The sequence below is a fragment of the Ambystoma mexicanum genome, chromosome 2q (assembly GCF_040938575.1).
Source record: "Ambystoma mexicanum isolate Mex_15411 chromosome 2q, UKY_AmexF1_1, whole genome shotgun sequence".
NCBI classification, from domain to species: Eukaryota; Metazoa; Chordata; class Amphibia; order Caudata; family Ambystomatidae; genus Ambystoma; species Ambystoma mexicanum.
This window is the reverse complement of record NC_090924.1, coordinates 1425477782-1425498999: the sequence shown is the minus strand read 5'-3', so window position 1 is coordinate 1425498999 and position 21218 is coordinate 1425477782. Positions and strand designations below refer to the sequence as shown.

General features: G+C 45.8%; 1 protein-coding gene across 1 annotated transcript in view; it reads right to left on the bottom strand.

The window, feature by feature from the left end:
• LOC138568862 (exocyst complex component 1-like) overlaps positions 1-21218 on the bottom strand; it is a 1144699-nt gene that overhangs the window by 380003 nt on the left and 743478 nt on the right. Inside the window, exon 11 of the mRNA XM_069646643.1 lies at positions 10852-10973. Coding sequence (XP_069502744.1) covers positions 10852-10973 — 122 coding nt within the window. The remainder of the gene's footprint in view (positions 1-10851; positions 10974-21218) is intronic.

The window sequence follows — 21218 nt, the reverse complement described above, 5'->3', positions numbered from 1 at the left end:
TACCTGCCTTATCGCAATATAAGCAGAGTTGTTGCTGTCTTCTTTTCTCTCTTTCCGCCTTGGTTAGAGGACTCCGTAACCCACCGATTTGCATTGGTTCTGACTGTTCGTGGGGTTTGGCCTGGGTCTCGCGGAGTCCCACATAAACTGTCCTTCCTTCTGTTCTGGCTCGGTCCATTTTCCTATTCTGCAACCTATGATCGAGTTGCACTGTTAGGTCTATGTAGTCCGCACACCCGTCAGGTGGGTTCACAATTTGAGCCAATACATCCTTGAGTTCCCCACGTAACCCAGGATAAAAAAGCGTAGTTCTTTTCTCTTCTGGCCAGTTGGTTTGGGCTACGGGACGATTGAAGGTTGCAATGTAGGTTAATAGGTCTTGATTCCCCTGTCTGAGTGACAATAACTAAACAGGCTAATTTCCTACCACAAGCTAGTCTTCCCTCTGCGGGCCAATTGGCTCAGACATTCATCTCCCGAATGTTCTCTCTTCACGGCCTACCCAAGACCATAATCTCGGATAGGGGCTCTCAGTACACCTCACGATATTGTCAGATTTTGGGAATCATGCAGGCTTTAACCTCGGGTTACCACCCTCAGACTAATGGTCAGACCGAGAGGTTAAATCAGACGCTGGAAGGTTATCTATGGAGTTACATCTCTGCTGCACAAGACAACTGGGTAGGTTTATTGCCCATCGCTGAATATGACTACAATAATGCATACCATTTAGCTATCAAAGCCTCCCCTTTCCACTGCTCTTATGGATTTCACCCAGTCTCATTCCCAGACAAGAGACTTGCAGACGACAAATTTCCAGATGTAAGGACGCTCCTGGAAAAGATACACTGGGGTCAACATGCTGCATCAAAGGCTCTCAAAGCAACACAGGAAATAACAAAGAAGACAGCCGACCATCTTTGAACCACAGCTCCTAGTATACAATAAGGAGATTGGGTTTGGTTGTCTTCCCGGTTTTTACCCAAACACCTCAAAGCTTCCAAGCTATCTCCAAAGTTTATGGGTCCGTTCCGGGTGGTCGCATCTGTTGGAGCAGCAGCATTTAAACTTAAGTTACCCAGAACATGGGCACGAATACACCCTGTATTCCATGTTTCCCAATTGAAACCAGATATACGAAATATTTACCATCCTGTGATTTCCTCGCGCCTGCACCAGTTTTACTCCATTCTAGTGCAGAATACGAAGTCGCTGGGTTGTGTGATTCGCGTATTCATCGCGGGAAGCTACAGTACCTTGTAGACTGGAAGGGATCCTGCCGATAGGGCTTGGGAATCTGATTCCACCATTCACGCTCCACGATTAATAAGACAGTTCCACAAGAAACACCCGGGAAAACCAGGGGGTAATGAAATTAAGAGGGTGCATACTGTTACATCTCTTTTGACGGATCCTGTTACCCCTTCCGTACACGCTGTTTTACTTAAACAGAAGACCTCCAGCATGGAGGAGACTGGACCTATCTGTAGCGGTCTAGCATTTCTTCCCTCTCAGATCGAGCGGTTAGCCACACCCCGACTTCCGGAATCGTATATCCGGATACACGGGCGTCGGATCGGCACGTTGCTTCTCTATTCAGAGTTGTGCTACGCTCTGTAAGTACGATTACTTTCCGCCTTCTGGTATTATTAATTACTTGAACAACAAACTCCTAGTCCTTCTTTCTTGAATTTATTTCCATCTGTCTCCTGATTTCCATGTTACTAGATACACCTTTCCATGCCCTCTACACACGTGAGCCATAGGGATAATCTTCAACAGTAGGCCCTTTTCCAAGACCCGTTTGGTGGGTAATCCTACGTAGCCAGAGATTCTTTGAGTCAGCGCTTTAATATCGATGCGCGTATTTATAACCTTTATTCTTGTTGTATTCTGCGTTAGGAATCATCCGCAGAATTACCTTACAGCCTTCCGTTCGGAACCTTCCGAACTACTGTCTTTCTAAAAGGTTGCTGAGCAACAATTATTTCGGTAAGACGATACGCGAGCCTTGTCTCACGTTTGTGTCTTTCCTTCCTGATTGTGTAAGAACCATCTGTTTATAATCTTCCAACCTTCCACTCCATTAGCTCCTTCATGCTATATTTCTGTTGTCACTTCCGACCTGGCTGACAGTAATCAGGAAAATATCCCCAGCTCCAGGGTAAGCCTATCCTTCATCCATCAGATTTATAATATCCCTCTCATTTCTCTTTTCACAATACTGTCATTCTGTCTTTATTAGAATCCTTCACAAGAGGACTTCTGCCTTGTTTAAAGAACCTGCTCAACACAAGAGAAGCACACTGCTGCCTTCAAGAGTCCACGCACCCTAGCAGCACATCACAGGGTTTCTTCCCCATTGGGTTTTTTTTCCTGGAGGCTTCACTACTTTCTAGTACCTTCCGCTGGTTGGTAGAGGGGTTTCTAGGTGAGACTCACAATCTCCTAACTACAGACTACTGGATCCTTGAGGACCTGAGTGGAGGTGGGTGCCATTTATGAATGTCGAAGGATGTTTGTTATTGTAGGTTTGCTTTTTAAACCATAATATATAACAATTGTCCAGAGCTTGTACTTGAGTATGTCGGGCAAACAATTTCTCCATCTTGTGTTGGAAATCCCCAAAGTTCCGAAGCAAAGGGTCATCTTGAGTTACTAATGGTATTGACCAGTCCGCCGCGTTGCCTCCTTGGTTTGAGAGGTTATGAATGCAACCATGGCCTGATCATTAGGAAAGGCTCCTGGTCTGCATAAGAAATGTAGGCGACATTGGTTCATGAATATGGCAATCTTATTTGGATCGCCATTGAAGCGTTTGGGTGGAGCTAGGGGGCACTGGCCCTGGAAGAACCACCTGAACCGGTGTTGATTGCTGTGGCGTAGAAGCGTGGATTCCCCCATGCAAGGGAACATGTCCTGCTTGTGCCTGTAGCACCTGTCTTGCCAAGTCATCAGTTCTTTCTCGAGTTACAATAAGATCCCTTCTTAATGCACTGGTCTCCTGCCTTGAAGCATGTACTTCAGCCTGTAATTCCACCAGTAGTTGAGCCAATAGATCTGCCTCTGAAGTTTCCATAACTCCCAGTCAGAGAGCTGTAGAGGCTTCACGTTCTGTTATGCTCACCTGATCTCTGCGGAGGCATTGAGGCACGGTTGTAGCCCTCCCAGGAATTAGATCTCCCCCTTCAGGTCTCTTTGCCTCCGGATAAGCTGTGGGCGGCAACAATTGGTGGCACTGCTCCTGGTAAGTATGGATGATGAGCTCTCCGTCCTGCTACTTCTGGCAGGGGCGCTTGTTGATGTAAGTGCAGAATAACGCGAAGCATCTGCCTCAGGGATCGGAGCAGCTTTTATAGCTGTGATCGTGGGCACGCTCACTGGGCTTGGTTTGCCTGCCACACCCTGCCACTCCTAGTGAGTCAGCACGTGCCAGGCAATCCAATAGCAGTAGTCCCACCCATGAATGCTCATGGGGCTGCTTTAAAGATGAATGTTCCATGTTAAATACACTATGCACCCGAAATGAAAGTGCCATGTACATAATAAAAGTATTTCTTACCCAAATTAATTGTCTTGTTTATAGTTCTTTATGAGCCTGGCGCCAAAGGCGCCAGGGCTGTGTCCATCCAGGCCCCCTGTGTGTGTCACCCTGTAAGGTCTGCGTCCTTGGCCCGATGACCATGACAGCCACTGCGCTATGAATCCTTGGATATCCACATCTATCCTGACTTTTCCGCGAATGTACTTTCCAAACGCAAATCATATGATCCTGTTAAAAAACTCCTACATATGCGGCAGGTGCAATATGCTCTGTTATAATCTGCAAAATTGCGCATACAGCATGGAGGAAGAGCCCATTTTTTCGAAGATAGAATCCAACATCCCTAGCCCATTACCTAGGCGAGACCGGGATGGCGGCTCACCTGCGAGCAACAACGATCCAAGCATCATGGACAACGATTAATCCTAGTGAACTGCACTGTCTTACTATGTTATGGGCACAGGTAATTCAAGTCACGGGGCTGGCTTCAGCTCGGCATCCAACAGAATAGTCCTACGGCTAGCACACAGTGCACCCCAAGAGTGTTTGAAATGTTGTTTTATGAAAGGGTAATCATCGTCAAGTTGGGGGTGATGATGTGGGTGGGGGAAGGGCAGAATGGGGCTGTTTGTGATTACAACTGTTTAGACCATGCTGGTCCAATGTTTTGCATATGTTTAGGTCTTTTTGGCCTCCTGCTTGAAAATATTTTGTGTGAATTGAAAATCAGTGAAGACTGCTCCACTAGAGTGATATGCGGCTATATCCCTGTCTCTGCCATGTGGCAACCGTGCATAGATTCCTTATACCCGAGTCATGTTGAGTACTAATACCACGGTTCTATCATGGAATTTACAGGGCCTCAACCATCTCATTAAGGCTTGCAAGGTCGCCACCTACATTAACAGACAGGCCTCTAACGTGGTAATGCTGCCGGAAACAATGCTCAGGTGGCCACTAATGATACATTTGCTAAAACTTGGGGCTCACAACGATGTTCCACTAACTACTCGACCCAGTCACGTGGTGTACTCACGTTAATTCATCGCTCCATACCGTTTCAGGAGACTAAACGTAGCATAGACCCACTTGGGAGGCATGTCATCCTATTGGATGCCTTGGCAGGTGTCAATGTGACATTGGTAAATACATATGGTCCAAATCTAGATGACTAATTAGAGATTGGGAAAAAGTTACTCTAATGCGCCAACTCAATTATAAAAGTATGCAAAAGGTGAGTCAAAGGAGCATCCAATAAGCTTAATTACGTTGAAGACAAATTCATTAGAATTGAAAGAATCCGATTCAATATTGTTGGTATTCTCCAAAAAAGTTCTTTATTGTTGTTGTTTGGTTGAAGAAACAAATCATATCTGACATGGTGTTAACATCACACTTTGTAATCTTCAAATCATATGTCACTCTCAAATCATAATTATGGTTCAGTACTTAAAGCCTTAACTCTGTGATCTTCTAATCAGGCTTAAGGTACTGAACCACAATTATGATTTGTGAATGACAACTGATTTGAAGATTACAAGGTGTGAAGTTAACACCATGTCAGATAGGATTTGTTTCTTCAGCTAAACAACAACAATAAATAAGGGAATAAGGGAATAAGGGAATCTTCAAATGTTCAGGGAACTTGCTGACAGAGAGGTCCACCTACTATACCACCCTGTGCGGGCAAGGAAACATGGTGAGGCAGACAGACCGGGTCGCCAATTGGCGTCTGCCGTCCTAAGTGAGTCTGGTGTTCAACAACTTACTGGGATCCTTGATGCATCAGGACATACCCTTAATACACCTCAAGCTGTTAACTGAGAATTTATTGGGTTTTATAAATCTCTGTACACCAACTCTGGTAACTGCACGTCTGAAGAGCTTGAATCATATTTGGATGAGATACCACTAACAAAGCTCTCTGACGAGACCCGTTTGGCAATCAACCAGACTCTAACCACAGAGGAAATCCTTGAATCCATTAAATCTCTCCTCTCAGATAAGGCCCTGTGCCCTGATGGTTTGGGGATTGAACTATATAAAGAGTTGAGCTACGTCCTTGCTCCCAATCTGCTGTGGATATGGGAAGCATCACTACAAACCAGTAGTCTCCCCCCTTCTATGTCAGAGGCACTGATCACGGTATTGTTGAAAACTAATAGACTCCCTTCATATATGGGTTCAGATAGGCCCCTATCTTTAATTAACTCAGAAATAAAGGTCCTCGCTAAATTATTAGCCACTAGACTCCTCCCGCACATGTCGGTTCTGGTGCATCCTGATCAATCAGGGTTCACCCCTGGGCGGCTCTTCAATCTGCGTAGGCTCTTTGGCATCATTTCACAGCTCAACCCAGAGACACATACTGTGGCAGCTTCCCTAGATGCAGAGAAAGCGTTTGACTCTGTCTCCTAGCAATTTCTGTTCTCAGTTCTTCGCAGTTTCAGACTGGGCAAATTCTTCATCCAATGTGTTCGCCTGTTATATTCCTCCCTGTCGGCCAGGGTAAGAACTGGAACTACAGTATCCCCAAAGGTTCTACTCGAGCGTGGTACATGACAGGGATGCCCACTGTCCCCACTGCTCTTTGCCCTCACTATAGAGCCCCTTGCCTGCATTACGCGACTTAGACATATACATCAAGGTCTACGCATGACAGGCCCTACACAAATAATTTCACTTTACGCAGACAACTCATTACTCTACATTAAAAACCTGGCTACGAACCTTGCCCCAATCCTCGAAGAGGTCCGTAGATTCGCTACATATTCTGGGTACCGCATTAATGAGGGCAAACCGGAGCTGTTCCCTCTGACAGAGGCCACTACCCCCCCAGCTCCTCCCAGCTAACCCGGATAGCTTCAGATGGGCTCAAGACAGGCTGAAATATCTGGCCATTGTGATCACGCGACAACACCACACTCTGCTACTCGAAAACTATGAGAAATATATATATACACACTCATGGACAAATTGAAACTATGGGCGATGCTCCCGGTCTCGCTATACGGCAGGTTGTCTCTTTTAAAGATGATTATAGTCCCCAAATTATTATACTACTTTGTAAACATCCCGGTTTGGCCAGGGCGTATATTCTTTGATAAACTCAGGTCATTGGCGATTGCTTTTGCATGGGGGGCAGATACGCCACGCATGAATTGGGAGGCCATGACTAAACCGTCCGTATGGCTTCAGGCCCCTGACTTCGAGCTGCATTAGGAAGTTGCGCAAGCACATTTTGCTGGGCATTGGTACACTCTGAACGGACGACCACTACACACAGGCCTTGAAAGATACAGCGCATCACCATCAGACATGCGAACAATAGTTCTTGCCAACCGCCACCCAGTCACTTGCACGTTTGACCCGGTCCGTATGACAATCAACTCCTGGTCCACAGTCGTCAGAACCCCAGAGGGCTGCTCTCTAAATTATACAAGAAATGTCAAGACACATAACCTCTGCCCAGGAAAGCTAGAAAAAGCAGGGAGAAGTATTTGGGTACTCCGTTGGACGACTTACAATGGACACGGTGGTGCCGCCTCACCAAGGAGGTGTCCCTGAATGCTAGGCATAGACTCATTCAATTTAAAATTCTCAACAGGCTGCATTACACCCCTGCAAAAATTGCCAGATTTGCCCCTTTGGCAAATGCTGGCTGTATTAAATGTAATGATGACAATGCAGATGCACATCACATGTACTGGGGCTGCCCTTGGATCGCCCAGTTCTGGCACAAGGTTGCTGACACACTGCATGAATGCACGGGAGTCCCTCTGGTGTTAACTCTACCCAAATATCTGTTCGGGGATATTGGTAAGGTCACGATCAAGCAGAGACGGCTGTTCAACATTGGCTGTTTGCTAGCTAAAAAGTGTATATTACTTAAATGGAAATCCAAGACTACTTCAGACATTGCCATGTGGGTACACAAAATCACATATGCTAATGAGTGTGAAGAGGTCTATGTATCACTGGTTACTTCGAGTTGTAGACCAAAGATATTTGGGGGCCTTTCCGCAAATATCTACGCAAACAAAGATCTGATTAGTTGGTACTCACCAAACACAACAGTATTAAATGGAGGGCGTATGGGATGCAGATAAATGCGGGCAACGTAACCATGTATTGCTGCATGACTGTATTCCAACGGTGGATTGTATTTTTGTATTTATGGATGTATTTCATATAATGTACTGAAAATAAAAATTTTAAAAAACCCAACTCACGCTTATCAATATATTCATTTCAGCTTTGTAATTAGAAGACAAAGGCATGATGTAGCTCTTACAGAATGCTGTGCAAAACCTACTAATTTGCTTTCAGAACTGTTGGCATGCCAGAAATACTAGCGAGGACCTGCCAATGCCCTCCTCAGGCTCCTTCCCCCAGTGTAACAACCACATTTCTTTCTCAGATAAGCATTTTTTTTAAAATCTAAGAGAAATGTTATTTTGGGCACTAATCTGGCGCTTAAGTAATCAGTGATTTCAATGCTCAGCTAAATGTTACTCATTTCATCCGCCTCTGAATGGACAAAAGGATGAAAGGCTGAGTTGGCCCTGATGAGGTTCAGAAACGGTGTTGTGCAGGTTACAGAGTCAGCGCCCCATTTCCTTTTCCTTTAACTGTGTGTATATTTTGTGTACTCTGATCAGATTAGTTATTTGGTATTTGTAGACAAGGAACCGCTGTCAGCTGCCTCTGTATTGTTTGGGCATAGATCTGATGTTCCGTAGAGCTCTGGGGAACGTAAAGTGGACTAAATGATCGCCATCTGTGTTACACCGCCCATTTGTTTGCTTAATGGTTACTTGAGCGTCTTTCTCTGTAGTTCCAGTTGTAACATGATGTGATGAACTAATGTACAAGTGTATACCACCATAGGATTGCACTATTTAAATCTCTCAGTATTGACAATTGGTTCATTGGAACAACTAAATGATATAAAATATCCATTATTGGCTCTTAAATAGGATAATAAAAATTAAATCAGGCTAATCAAGGCTTTAGCCACCCGCAGGTAATATAGAAGCAATTAACTTATTTCCTGGTTGCATTAGAAAGTGGGCTCAAATATCCTTACATTTAGACATTGTGATATTCTAAAGTAGTGTAAAAAAAAGAAGGACACTGGAAAATCCCAAGATCTACCAGACGGGTGCTGAAGATTACCAAGTAATATGCTTTAGTATTTATATATTTTTTAAATTTCAAAGCCATAAAAACTTCAGAATACAAAAACAGAAAAAAAATCATTGAAACTACTTACAAGTTTCCGTGCATTAAAACCCTTGCACCTTCCCATAGTTCATATATAAATTCACACATTTAAAATATCCCAAAAAAAATCAGTATCTTCAAAGTTCATAGTTCATATTTACAAATTGATAAGTTGAAAGTATCCAAAAGGTAACCTTTGTCTCAAAATTCATAATTCATAGTTTGTATCAAACATCAGTATTTGGCCACTGTCTTATCAAGTACACTCAAAGGAATTCAGGCCCCGGGCCGATGCACTCGTAAATGGAAATAGTATTAAGGGACGGAGAAGCACAACGGGAGGTGATATTAGAAGGAGGAGGCCGGAACAACATTTCTAGACCGAGAAACTGAAAAACAAGTCGTGAAAAAAGATTCCTGAAATATCTCCAACCCAGCATTACTGTGCGATGCCCCAAAGTTGAGGAAAAAAAGTATAAACTTGCAAATAAGGATTGGTAAGTATGAACCCACAACATAAGGAATAGTAATAGTATAAAAAAAGGTCTTAAAATAAAGCAGTGAATTTCTGAAAATATTTTTTAAACTAGAAGATACCTTGCAGATGACATGGAATCCTTCAGAAAGAAAAGACCCAACAAGGATGGTAGACCTCTTAGGATGCACCTCTAAAGAGTTATTCCAAAGGTTACCACAAAAACACAACCATAACAGTCATTAGAAGCGGAAGAGGGTGAAACCTAAACGCTACACCGAACAATAAATAGTGGAACAAGGCATATGGAAGGCAACCAGACGTTGAAAACCAATGGAGCGCAACCAACAGGGAAACGCTGAGGTGAGAGCAGACTATTTTGGAATTTTGTTAGAGGCATGGGTCTCTTACTCGGACTGTCCCCTTTCTCTCTTCAGGTCCCCACTCAGGAAAAAAGCAACCCCTGTTCTCCTCTCAGCACCCATTTTTATTTCCTTGCTTTTCCGGACGCCACTCTCAGGTGGCATGTCACCACTCTCTGATTCTCAAACACTACAGCCCAGGCACCTTCCTGCCTGCCTGGTTGTTATGAGAGAAAAGGCATTCTTGTAAAGCTGTTAAACAGACAGCTCCATGGAACACATAAACTCTTGCAGCCTGCACACCTTAAACCGACCCATAATTCTGTTACACAATGTGCACAATGTTCTCAAGCCCCATGCTCTCGAACACAGAGTCATAGCTCCCAAAGGTGGGTTACACAAATGCCCCACTTTTGGAACTCAAACTCTCTTTACCTGGGAAATCCTAAATTGCAAACTAACTAAGCTTAAAAGAGAAGCTTAGATAGCCAGCAAGTGTGTTAGAGGGTACGAGAAAATGGGCAAATCTACGCAAAGGAAGAGATTATAAGCTGCTGTTTCCAAGTACATCTCAGCCAGTCTAAAAGGACATTTCAAGGTTAAAACAAACACAAGACTCTGATCCTCAGATACAGATATCATCTCTGAGCCAGAGGCAGTTCAAGTAATACCTCGGGAGGATAGCTCAGTGGCAACGCACTCGTCCTGGAAGCAAGGTGATGCAGAGCAACACATGTTCGATCCCCAAGTCCGCGCTTAGAAACCTCTGGGTGTTAAGCGCGTTATAGATAACCAATTACAATAACAATTACATATTTGGAGGCAGAGGAAACCTGAAGCGGGCTCAACAGGGGAATTCCTAAGAGACTAAGATCTAGAAACGTTCTCAAAACTGCTCACTGCAATGAAGTTCCCTGGGTGCAAACGCAGTATGTCCTGACAGTCCCAAAAGACTTTCCATAAAGTAGGAAGCACCAGGACCACATTCAGTGCATCAAAACTCTGGGGAGATTGCGCCTGCGTCCATTGTGGGACCAAACTGTATTTTGTAAGTTCTTTTCCACTCTGGTCTGATTCAGTCCTTCATCCTTTTGAGGTCAATAAACTCATTGCCACTCAATCCGTTAATCATAACACCAAAATAACAGCGCTTACAAGTTAAGCGGAATCTCATGAAGCACTATACTGAAACGTGATTATTCTTACAGTTATGAAACATTTTGTGGGTGGGCCTTTGTCCTTACTCTGGCTACGGTTTCATGCTCCGAGCCTTCCTCTTGGATGTCCTCATGTTCTGTCAGTCTCAGGTAGCTCTTGTGCAGGCTGGAGGTCGAGGTGGTCAGCTTGTCCAGACTGCCCTGGAAACCTAGAAATGACAGACAAGGCATTCACTTTAAGTACTTTTCCTGAACTATGCAAGCCAAGTAACATATGAATATCTTTATTTAATAGGAAAGCCCCAGAGCATCTCCCTTGATCAGAAGGAGACACCAGGACTATACAACGCCTGCCTTTCCTCGGAGCTACTGCCTTCTCCTCACTGTCGCAAGCGCGCTCCAGGAAGGACCCGGCATGCATAATGGACCACTACGCACAAGGTATGCACGGGAAGTGACTTGGGGCGACTCTGCTGCAGGCATTCTAAGATAAGATGTATACCAAGAGCACTTAAAGGAAACTCCAGAGGGCCTTCCAAGACTCCATGTGTAATTACCCTGGTCTAACTGAGCATGCATGTTAACAATGAAAGGAAATGGATTGGTCTAATTACGGTCCTTTTTTCACGTATAAAATGTTTATAATTTTAACATTCTGCAATCAGGAGGCTGAAATGTTAAATCAATGGTGAATGATAGTGCAGTTAGTAGCAACTATTTCCCTTTCTGAATGCTGTATTCTCCTACTATGTCATCATGGCAGAGTATCATGAAATTCATAAACAAAATCTATGAAGCCACAGCAGGAGGATACTGAATTTTCAGACAGGTTTTTTTTGTTCTTTTTGTGTTGGCGAAGCTGTGAGGTTGAGGGAGCTCGCGGCACATTGCGAGTTTGGCCGTGTAGTACAAAAGAGGTGGGACCAGAATTACTGCTGCTTTGACCATATCACCAAATCCCGAGTTTGGAGGTAATGTGGAAGAAAGACCTACAGGTAACATTATTGTGGAGGTGTAGCCTACACCTTACTGCCACAAAAATGATGATTTACTGCAGGCAGAATTACCGCCCGAGGAAAATGCTCCATATCCCCAATGAAATCCTATGGATGGGGGGGCGCTGTTGTGCACTGAGAAGATGGCCGCTTAGACTCGAAGCTCCCGCGCCGCCTTCACATCCTGTGCTAATAAATCCTTCCTTGGGCTGGCTGAGTTGCTGCAGATCGGGGTGCCGGTTGGAGCAGGGCTCGGGCGCCACTTGTGAAAATGTGAGCCCCTGGCGTTGCCGCATTCTCGAGCTCTGCCCTTTCGGAGTTCTGCCGGCGCGAGCGGCGCCCCCGGGCCGACTCCTGGCTCCAGGGGACTTTATCTGACAGTCGCGGCTGCTAGGCGCTGTGGGCCGCTGAGGGGCGGAGCTTCCTCCTTGGCGCCGGTTCCTGCATCCTTCTGTGAAGACGCTCTGGAGACTCGTCGCGTCGGATGGTCTACTGTGCCCCGGTCCGGCTTTGACTGACGCTGCCTGCCGGACCACCTCTCCTGGCCCTGGTGCCGCCCGACCCTCGCCGGTGCTTGATCCTGATGCTGTCAATCCGGCTGTTAATCCGACGCGCCGGGTAAGCTGTTGCCGGGTGTGGGGGAAGGGATCGCGGAGCCCTGCCGGCGCCACCGGGGCCGAAGCTTCTTGGCTCTTGGTCTCCCCTGCGGCCGTGGTCCCCCTGCCTCGCCGCTTGCCTCCCTCTGTACCCCTCCGCTTGTCTATGTGCTGGGGGCCGGCTGCGCGGGACATACGGACCGCTGGGCCCGCGTCCCTCCCTCTTAAATTGGACACTGTTTCCCGTGCCGCCGTAGGCCGATGTGCATATTGATAACCATCGCCAGCTGAGGCTTACATCTATGGCCCCTTGTGTGCCTTGCTTGGCGGTACGGGTGGCATCCGGTGCTGGGTGATTGATTGACTCTCAAATAATCCCAATTTGGTGCGGCGAACCTCCCGTGTTCTATCCTTACACACTGGCTCCACAATCTCCTTGACCGGACTGCAGTGGGCCCTACGTATTACTTGGGGCTGAATCTTGCTGGCTGTGACGACTAGGCGCCCCTTCGGCGCAACAGTTACTCGGTCTCTCTGGCTCCGCACTGCCGTCTGGGGGGACCCCTGGGGGCTAACATACTGGAGTTCTCGCTGGTGCACTGGTTTCCTTATACGTTAGAGGACACAATCCTTCCTGATTGCGCACTCTGTTGTGTGCCCCTTGAGTCTGCTCCCTTGGGCTGGGCCTCGACCCTACGGAGATCCTTTGCCAGACCCAATACACGTACGGTCAAGATACAAAAAAATGGGGGAATCTGGTAAGTCAAACAGAGCCTCTAAGACCCCTGGGGGCAAGAAGAAGGGCCCCATGGACACATTTACCAATACGGCTAGCCATCCTGTGGCAATTTGCACGCAGCCAGATGAGGAAGAACAGGTTGAACGGGATGTGTTAGACAGAGAGGACAAACTGGCCACGCTAGTTCAGAACGGATTCCTGGCTGTAAATACCAAGCTGGATGAGATAGTAACTACTATAGGCTCCTTGAAAGCCAGGATCGATAAGGAGAGTGCTCGGGTCACTGAGGCTGAGGGTAGGATAAGTGTTAATGAGGATACTATCGGGCACCACAGTCGTGATATATCCTATGATATGATATGATATGATATGGTATTTGTAACGCGCCTATACACAAGTGTTTCAAGGCGCGACTATATTAAAGACACGATGAGCAAGCTACAGTGCAAGTGTGAGGACCTCGAATCCAGGTCCAGAAGAAACAATATCCGCGTTGTTGGAGTGGCCAAATCCTTCGGCAAGGGCCAGATGGAGAAACACATGGAAGAACTCCTTAAATCCTTATTTGGGCCTGAGGCATTGTCTGAACACTTCCTTGTTGAGAGGGCGCACCGTACCCTTGCCCCGACGCCCAAGCCGGGGGCGCCGCCTCGGACTATAATTGCTCGCCTGCTGAACTACAGGGACAGGGACACAATCCTACGTCTGGCTAGAGAGGCTGGCACATTGCATTATGAGGGAAACCGCATACATATCTATCCGGACTTTTCCGCCTCTGTCCAGGCGAGCAGACGATCATATGAACCTGTTAAGAGGCTCCTCAGAGAACAGCAGATCACGTACGCCTTGATGTTTCCGGCCAAAATGAGAATCCAACACGCTGGGAGGTCGTATCTTTTTGAGAACCCATCCGAAGCCCTGTCCTATATTGAGTCTTCTATACCCCTCCCTCCAAGAGGGGGTGACCTGCCCCGAACAATAGACCCCGACCGGCGGACTAGGAAGCACGCATGTTCATGATTTGGCATTCAGTGGTTCTGTGGCTCCATTTCACAGGCCCTTTGGATGTGAGATTACAGTCAGCCATCTCCTGTAAGAGGTGGCGTTGGTTGCCGGGGTTGGCGGCCATGTGAGGCAACATGGCTACCCCGGGAGTGCTCCACAAGTTTGGGATCAGACACTGTCGAGTTGGGGCAGACGGTGAGGGTGGTGGGCGGGTGAAGATGGGGAAAGTTGGGGAATGTTTTTTTCGAACCCCTTGGAATGTAGTTGCCCAACTGCACGGGTCTCTGTTCTGGGATGGTTCGTTTGGAAAATGGTTATGAGTTACTGTTGAAACAAATGGTCAGGGGTTCACTGACATGGTCCTGTATGCCTGATTTGACATCTGGGAGTCTTGCGTTACTATCCTCACAATTGTTTTGCAAGGTCCTGCTCACTCTTTGAGGGTTAAAATTGTTTCATGGAATGTAAGGGGTCTAAATAATCGTTTGAAAGCCAAGAAGGTGGGAAACTACATAGTCAGGCACGGTGCCCAAATTATTATGTTACAGGAAACTCATACTGTTGGTTCTGATAACGATATACTGTTGCCTGGTTGGGCAAGTCTAGATTCTGTACCAACTACTTGTCCCAGGCCAGGGGTGTCGCTACACTTATACACCCGAATCTTGAGCTCCGACTCGAAGGCCATAAACTCGACCCTCAGGGTAGATTTGTTCTGGTCTGGGGCTCGATCGCTGGTCAGCAGATATTGTTGGCCAACACCTATGGGCCGAACATTGATGACCCTGCCTTTTATACAGATGTATACCAACTGATCTCTGCAATCGATATTCCTAATATAATTTGGGGGGGAGATTTCAATATGGCTATGAACCCGGTACTTGATAGATCCAGTACGACTGTTAGAGCACCAAGCAGGTCTGTCCTAACTATGCAAAGTATCTTTTCGCAGCTCGCCCTAGAGGATGCCTGGCGTGCCCTCCACCCGACTGCGAGGGGATACACGTACTACTCATCGGTTCACGATTCCGAGTCCAGAATCGATTACTGGTTTATCTACCCCTCTTTGATTGCTGGAACACAGGCATGTGAAATATTGGCTCGCACGATGTCTGACCATGCCCCTATAACACTGGAGGTCACGTTTCATAACTGCCCTAGACCTCCCAAGAGATGGAGGATGCCCGAGGGTTTGTTGAGGGACCCAGGGGTGGTGGAGGCGCTGCACACTGAGATTTCTGAGTTCCTCGAAATTAACATTGACTCAGTCGATAAATGCTCCACGGTGTGGGAATCCTTCAAGGTTTGGGTCAGGGGCACGCTACTTTCCAAATCTGTGGGTCTGCTTAAGGAAGTTCGGGCTGAACTGGCCCTAACTGAAGGTAAACTGAAAGTTCTGGAACTTTTATGCTCGCACCCATGACAAAGCCTTATTAGCTGACATACAGCAACTTCTCCAGGAATTTAACAAACTAGCGTCCAGGGAAGTGCAGTTCATCGCCGCACCAATCCGAGCCCGGAGATATGGCGAGGGCAACAAGGCTGGTAGGACACTATCTAATCTACTCAAACAGTACAGAAACACTAATCAAATTACCAGCATACAGAAACCCAACGGTGCGGTGTTGGTCAATGAGAACGAGATTAATGCTGAGTTTGCTGGGTTCTACGAACAGTTGTATAGTAATAGAGACACTAAATCGGCTACTGAGATAGGGGCATACCTTGCGACACTGTCGCTGCCGAAACTCCAAGAGGAGACCCGCCTGGCACTGGATCAACCTCTCACTGTAGATGAGATTGCTGAGGCAATTAAAGATTTATCTCCAATAAAGCTCCGGGGTTAGATGGCCTGGGCGCAGAGTTCTACAAGGAATACAGTGTGGAGCTTGTTCCGTTGTTGTTGCGGGTCTGGGAAGAATCCCTCGACTGTAATATACTTCCTGTATCCATGAGAGAGGCATTGATAACTGTTCTTCCTAAACCTCGTCGCCCTCCACAGGATATGTCGTCCTATAGACCGCTATCTCTCATTAGTACAGATGCCAAAATATTCACCAAGGTACTGGCCAATAGGCTTTTACCGGCGGTTCCGACACTCGTTCATCCGGATCAGAATGGGTTTGTCCCCGCTAGATCTACTGCGCTTAACCTGCGTAGGCTATTTGGCATAATGGCCCAGATTGACCCGGGAAGAAACGCTGTGGCCGTTTCATTGGATGCCGAAAAGGCCTTTGATTCTGTGTCCTGGGTCTACTTACTGGCAGTACTTGAGGCATTTGGGATAGGCCCGAACTTCATTAGGTACGTGAAATTGCTTTACACGGAGCCCGAGGCCTGGGTCCTAACCAACAAGGCAATCTCAGACATGTTTCTCCTGGGACGAGGCACTAGGCAAGGCTGCCCGTTTTCACCTATACTATTTGCCCTAATAATAGAACCAATGGCAATAGCGGTCAGGCTTCGACATTCCAGCAGGGGCAGTAACCTAAAGGGGGCGACCCAGCTAATCTCTCTATACGCGGATGACACGCTCCTATATATCCGTGAGCCGGAAAACAACCTAGCGCCTCTAATGGCGGAGATTCAAGAGTTCACTTCATACTCTGGCTACTCCATAAACAGGGACAAGTCAGAGGTTTTCCCGCTTACACCGGCAACTTGCTGCCCTCGCTCATTGGGAGGGCTGAAGTGGTCTAGTGAGTCCATCAGATACTTGGGGATACTTGTGTCACACGATAAGAATAGGCTATATGCGGATAATCATGATGCAACACTACAGGTCCTGAAGGCCAAGCTTTTATTGTGGGACCGCCTTCCATTATCATTACATGGCATGGTAGCTGTGCTTAAAATGGTAGTTTTGCCTAAATTGTTATATCTGTTTGTGAACATACCGATTTGGCCGGGGAGACCCTTCTTCACTAAACTGAGGTCTATGACTACAGCCTTCCTTTGGCATGGGCAGACTCCCAGAATTGGGTGGGGAAAAATAACTGAACCATACTCGTCAGGCGGACTGGCGACCCCTGACTTTGAATTATATTATTATGTGTCCCAGGCCCAGTTCTCTGAGTATTGGCATTCCAGGGAGGGTGGCCCACCGCATGTTGATGTAGAGGAACTCACCACCTCACCCACGAACATACAGTCTGTAATTTTCGATGCCCACTATAGGGATTCGTGTGATTTCAACCCGGTTAGTTGTACTGTCGCTGCCTGGAGGGCAATATTTAAGAGATTGGGATTGTCGACCCTATATAACCCGGAGGTTTCCCTCTGGAACTACCCTGGTATCCCCCCGACACACGATGTCTGTCTGCGATCAGCCTGGGACCCTGGAGACGAGATGCACCTGGGAGATATGTTTATTGAGGGGAAATGTACAACTCTTCAGCAGATAACTGGCGCGTTAGGCAGGGGCCCACTTAGGGTACTGCAGTACTATCGTATGAGATCGGCTTTCCAAAAACACTGGGCATCTTTCCCTGATGAACCCCCTACAGACCCCTGCGTTCAAATGATCACGGCCGGGGACCGCTTGAAGGTGTCCAGCCTATATGCCATAGTACAGACACACTCACCAACGGCCAATCTGAACAGAGATAAATGGGAGAGAGATCTCCAGATCCCTCTAGATGATAAAACTTGGGACAGGTACTGCTCTCTCACCAAGAAAGTCTCCTTGAATGCTGGACTGTGAGTAATCTAGTTTAAAATTCTCAATAGGTTGCATTACACCCCAGCCAAGATAGCCAAGTTCGCTGCTGATGCTCCGAGTCAATGCCCCAAATGCAAAACAGATTATGCTGGCTCGTTCCACATGTACTGGAGCTGCCCGGTGGTGGCTGGGTTCTGGAGGGAGGTGGCAGATGTACTTGATGAAATTACACAAATTCCCCCGGTGTTGACTCCACAGAAATACTTATTTGGGGATATAGGAAAGTGCTCCGAAAAGATCAAAAGACTGTTTAATGTCACATGTGCAGTGGCCAAAAAATGTATTCTGCAACAATGGAAAAACCCTGCACCGCCCACTGTGAAGTAGTTCCTCCGTGAACTGGTCTATGTAAACGAGGCTGAAGAACAGTTTGTCCTTACACGCCCTTCCGTGAGCAGGCCCAAGGACATTTGGGGACCCCTCAGAATGTTTCTTTGTGATATGATCCCTGATGATGACAGTGATGTTTAGACCCGATTCCCCTGGTGGATTTGGGCTATATGTACTGCTATTTTCTTTGCTTTTTTCTGATTTTCGTATCATTTTGATTTTAATTTGTACGATGATGCTGTTGCTGTGTTTGTGTTTTCCGGACCACTAATAAAAAAGAGTTTTAAAAAAAAAGAAATCCTATGGATGAATGTAGATTAACACCACGATTCCGCCACTTGTAATTTGATAGATTTACTGTGGTCATGAGTAGGGAAAACGATAAATGAATTTGGCAGAATTTTCTTGGATAATACCGCCAAACTCGTAATGAGTCCTTTTTTATGTTTATAGTATCCACACACCTCCACTCTATGCCCCCTACAATGCTGGTCCATGAGAGCAAGGACAGTTGGTGGAAAATTGAGACACTGGGGCCGTAAGCAACATACAATTAGTATTTGTGAGGGGTGTATTCCAAGTTTGGGAGTCACGCCACCTTTGTGTTCTGAGTAATATCATAGACAACTCAAAGATCCCCTCGAACCCCTCAGTGGAATATAACCCCATAGTAGATAACTGACATTTTCTGGAATTTCTCCCACACTCAAGAGTGAATAGGTGCATCCCTTTGAACTTTTCATAGCACAGGAGAGAAGGTCTGATCTGATGCTGAGGCACCAAAATCAAACTATAAGCTTGTGTCCCAGGTTCATTTCTGTAGGTATCAGAGTTTTTCACATTAGGCAATGCATTTCTATCGGGTACTTGAGACTACAGTGTCAAATAAGGGAGATAATTGGGCAGGCTAGGTGAAGATTATAGCCTACTTGAAATTAATACGTATGCACAAAATATATGTGTTTCTTTATTAATTACGTTTTTACTGGTGACATACATGTTACACAAACAAAGCACCTCTTACCCACCACAATGCTGTTCTCTCCTTGTCAACATATTAATCATCTCACGGATTCCTTTGTCAACAGGAGGTGCTCAGGGTAACTACATAGCGTTGCAAATAGCTCATCCCTACTTGCCTTTAATGTTGTGTTCTGGCTAGATTGACGTGGGACCTGTCCGCTGCTTAGTATAGGGCGGATCACAATATATTGCTGACTCACTTAAGCTCAGCTAGGTATCAACAGAACAGTCTGAGCTTGCATAAACTCCTTTCTGACCAGAAGAACTCAGTCAGTGTTGCTGCCACCTTTTACCACCTCTGCGAATGAGCTTCCTTGCGAATTCTCCTCCCCTCATGGGCCCTGCACTCTCTCCTTTACTTTTCAATGTCTATATCCTGCCTTTGATCAGCTAGCTGTGTAACGTTTTTGAACTATGTGGGTGACACTAAATTCTTCCTGAGGCTTGTCAGTGACCAATCTCTCATCTCCTCCAGCCTATAGGACTACCTAACATCAATACAGGACGAAGGCCCAATTAGGAGTAAACCAACAAATGATTGCCTTCAATGAAGTGAGTTTGAGTTAGCACTACATAGTTCAGCTGTTTTGCCAAAAAAGGAAACAGTGAAATTGGTCATAAATTTGCAAGATTAGAAGAGTATACGCCAGATTTTCTAATCAAGGGTTATGTATTGGTCTTTTTCCGATGTTCGGGAATTCACCATTTCTGGTTCAATTAAAAAGGAGAAGAATTTCATTGCGGAACAAAGGGGGAACTGATTTGAAATAATTTGGAAGACAACAGATCTAAAGGAAAGCAGGAATGATTTAAAGACTCCAACAGAGTGTCATGCTCAAGTGTAGATAATTGTTTAAAAGAAGATCAAGAAGGTTCAGCACTAGGAATCCGGATGTGTAACATTTTTGGGTCTTCTATAAGTTCCTGCTTGCACACTGTCCTTTGTCAGAGCTGTTCTCCTTTGGAGGGTCCTTATTCACAGTCCTTCTCCTTCGGCAGAGCCCTCCATCTTCATTACAGCTCCTACTCTTCATCACAGTCTTCCTTTATTAAAGGCCTTTGTCACAGTCCATTTTCACAGTGCTCCATCATCATAGTCTTTTGTCGTAGCCCTTCTCCTTCATCATAGTCCTTCACATTTCCAGAGTCTCTCCTTCATTAGCCTTTCTCCTTTGTCCCAATCCGTTGTCAGTCCTCCTTGGCCACAGTTCTTTGTTACAGTCATGCCTTCATTGCAGGCCGCAGGATAGCCCAGGGGCAAGGTGTGTGTCTTGGAAGCAAGACAATGCATAGAAACACAGGTTTGAATCCTAGACTCACACATAGAAACTGGTCTCCAGTATTAAGTGCATTATAAAAAATTATATAATTGTAGTCCTTTGTCACAGTCCTCCTTCATACCAATGTTTCTCCTTCACCTTTGTCAAATTCCCTCTTCGTTTGTCAGTCCTTTCCATTTATTACAGTCCTCATGCATCACTGTTGTTCATCACAGTCTACCTTATTAAAGGCACACAGTACCCCTTTTGGATCCATACGTCCGGTATGGTGTGAAAGTCCCTACCTGTACAATTAGTCTTGAAAAAATAGACTTAGTACCTGATATATTTCCACAGTATCAAAACAGTTTATTTTAATAAAGTTTATCATAATAAAAAGATTTTAAACTCCTAAAAAGATTTTTCCTAAAAATGACCCAACAAAACAAAACAAGGTAGATATAAAGACAGTACAAATCCCTAATTCCACATACATATAGTCATATAAAATACAACACAGTACAAAAACATACAAGAATGATTTTAACATTTCTTCAAAAAACTGAGTATTATTAACTCAGTCAAGACAATCCCGACATGTTTCAGTTCTTCATTGCGCTTATTGCATGAACTTTCTTCAGGGGAAGAACTCTATTTCCTTATTCTCCACCATGCAATCCAGGGCCATGCAAGGAGATTTCAAATAGTGCTCCTAATGCCAACAAATAAAGAAAACAAAGGTGGCACTGTCACTACATAGCACCACCATCCAAAAATGTAAGTCAG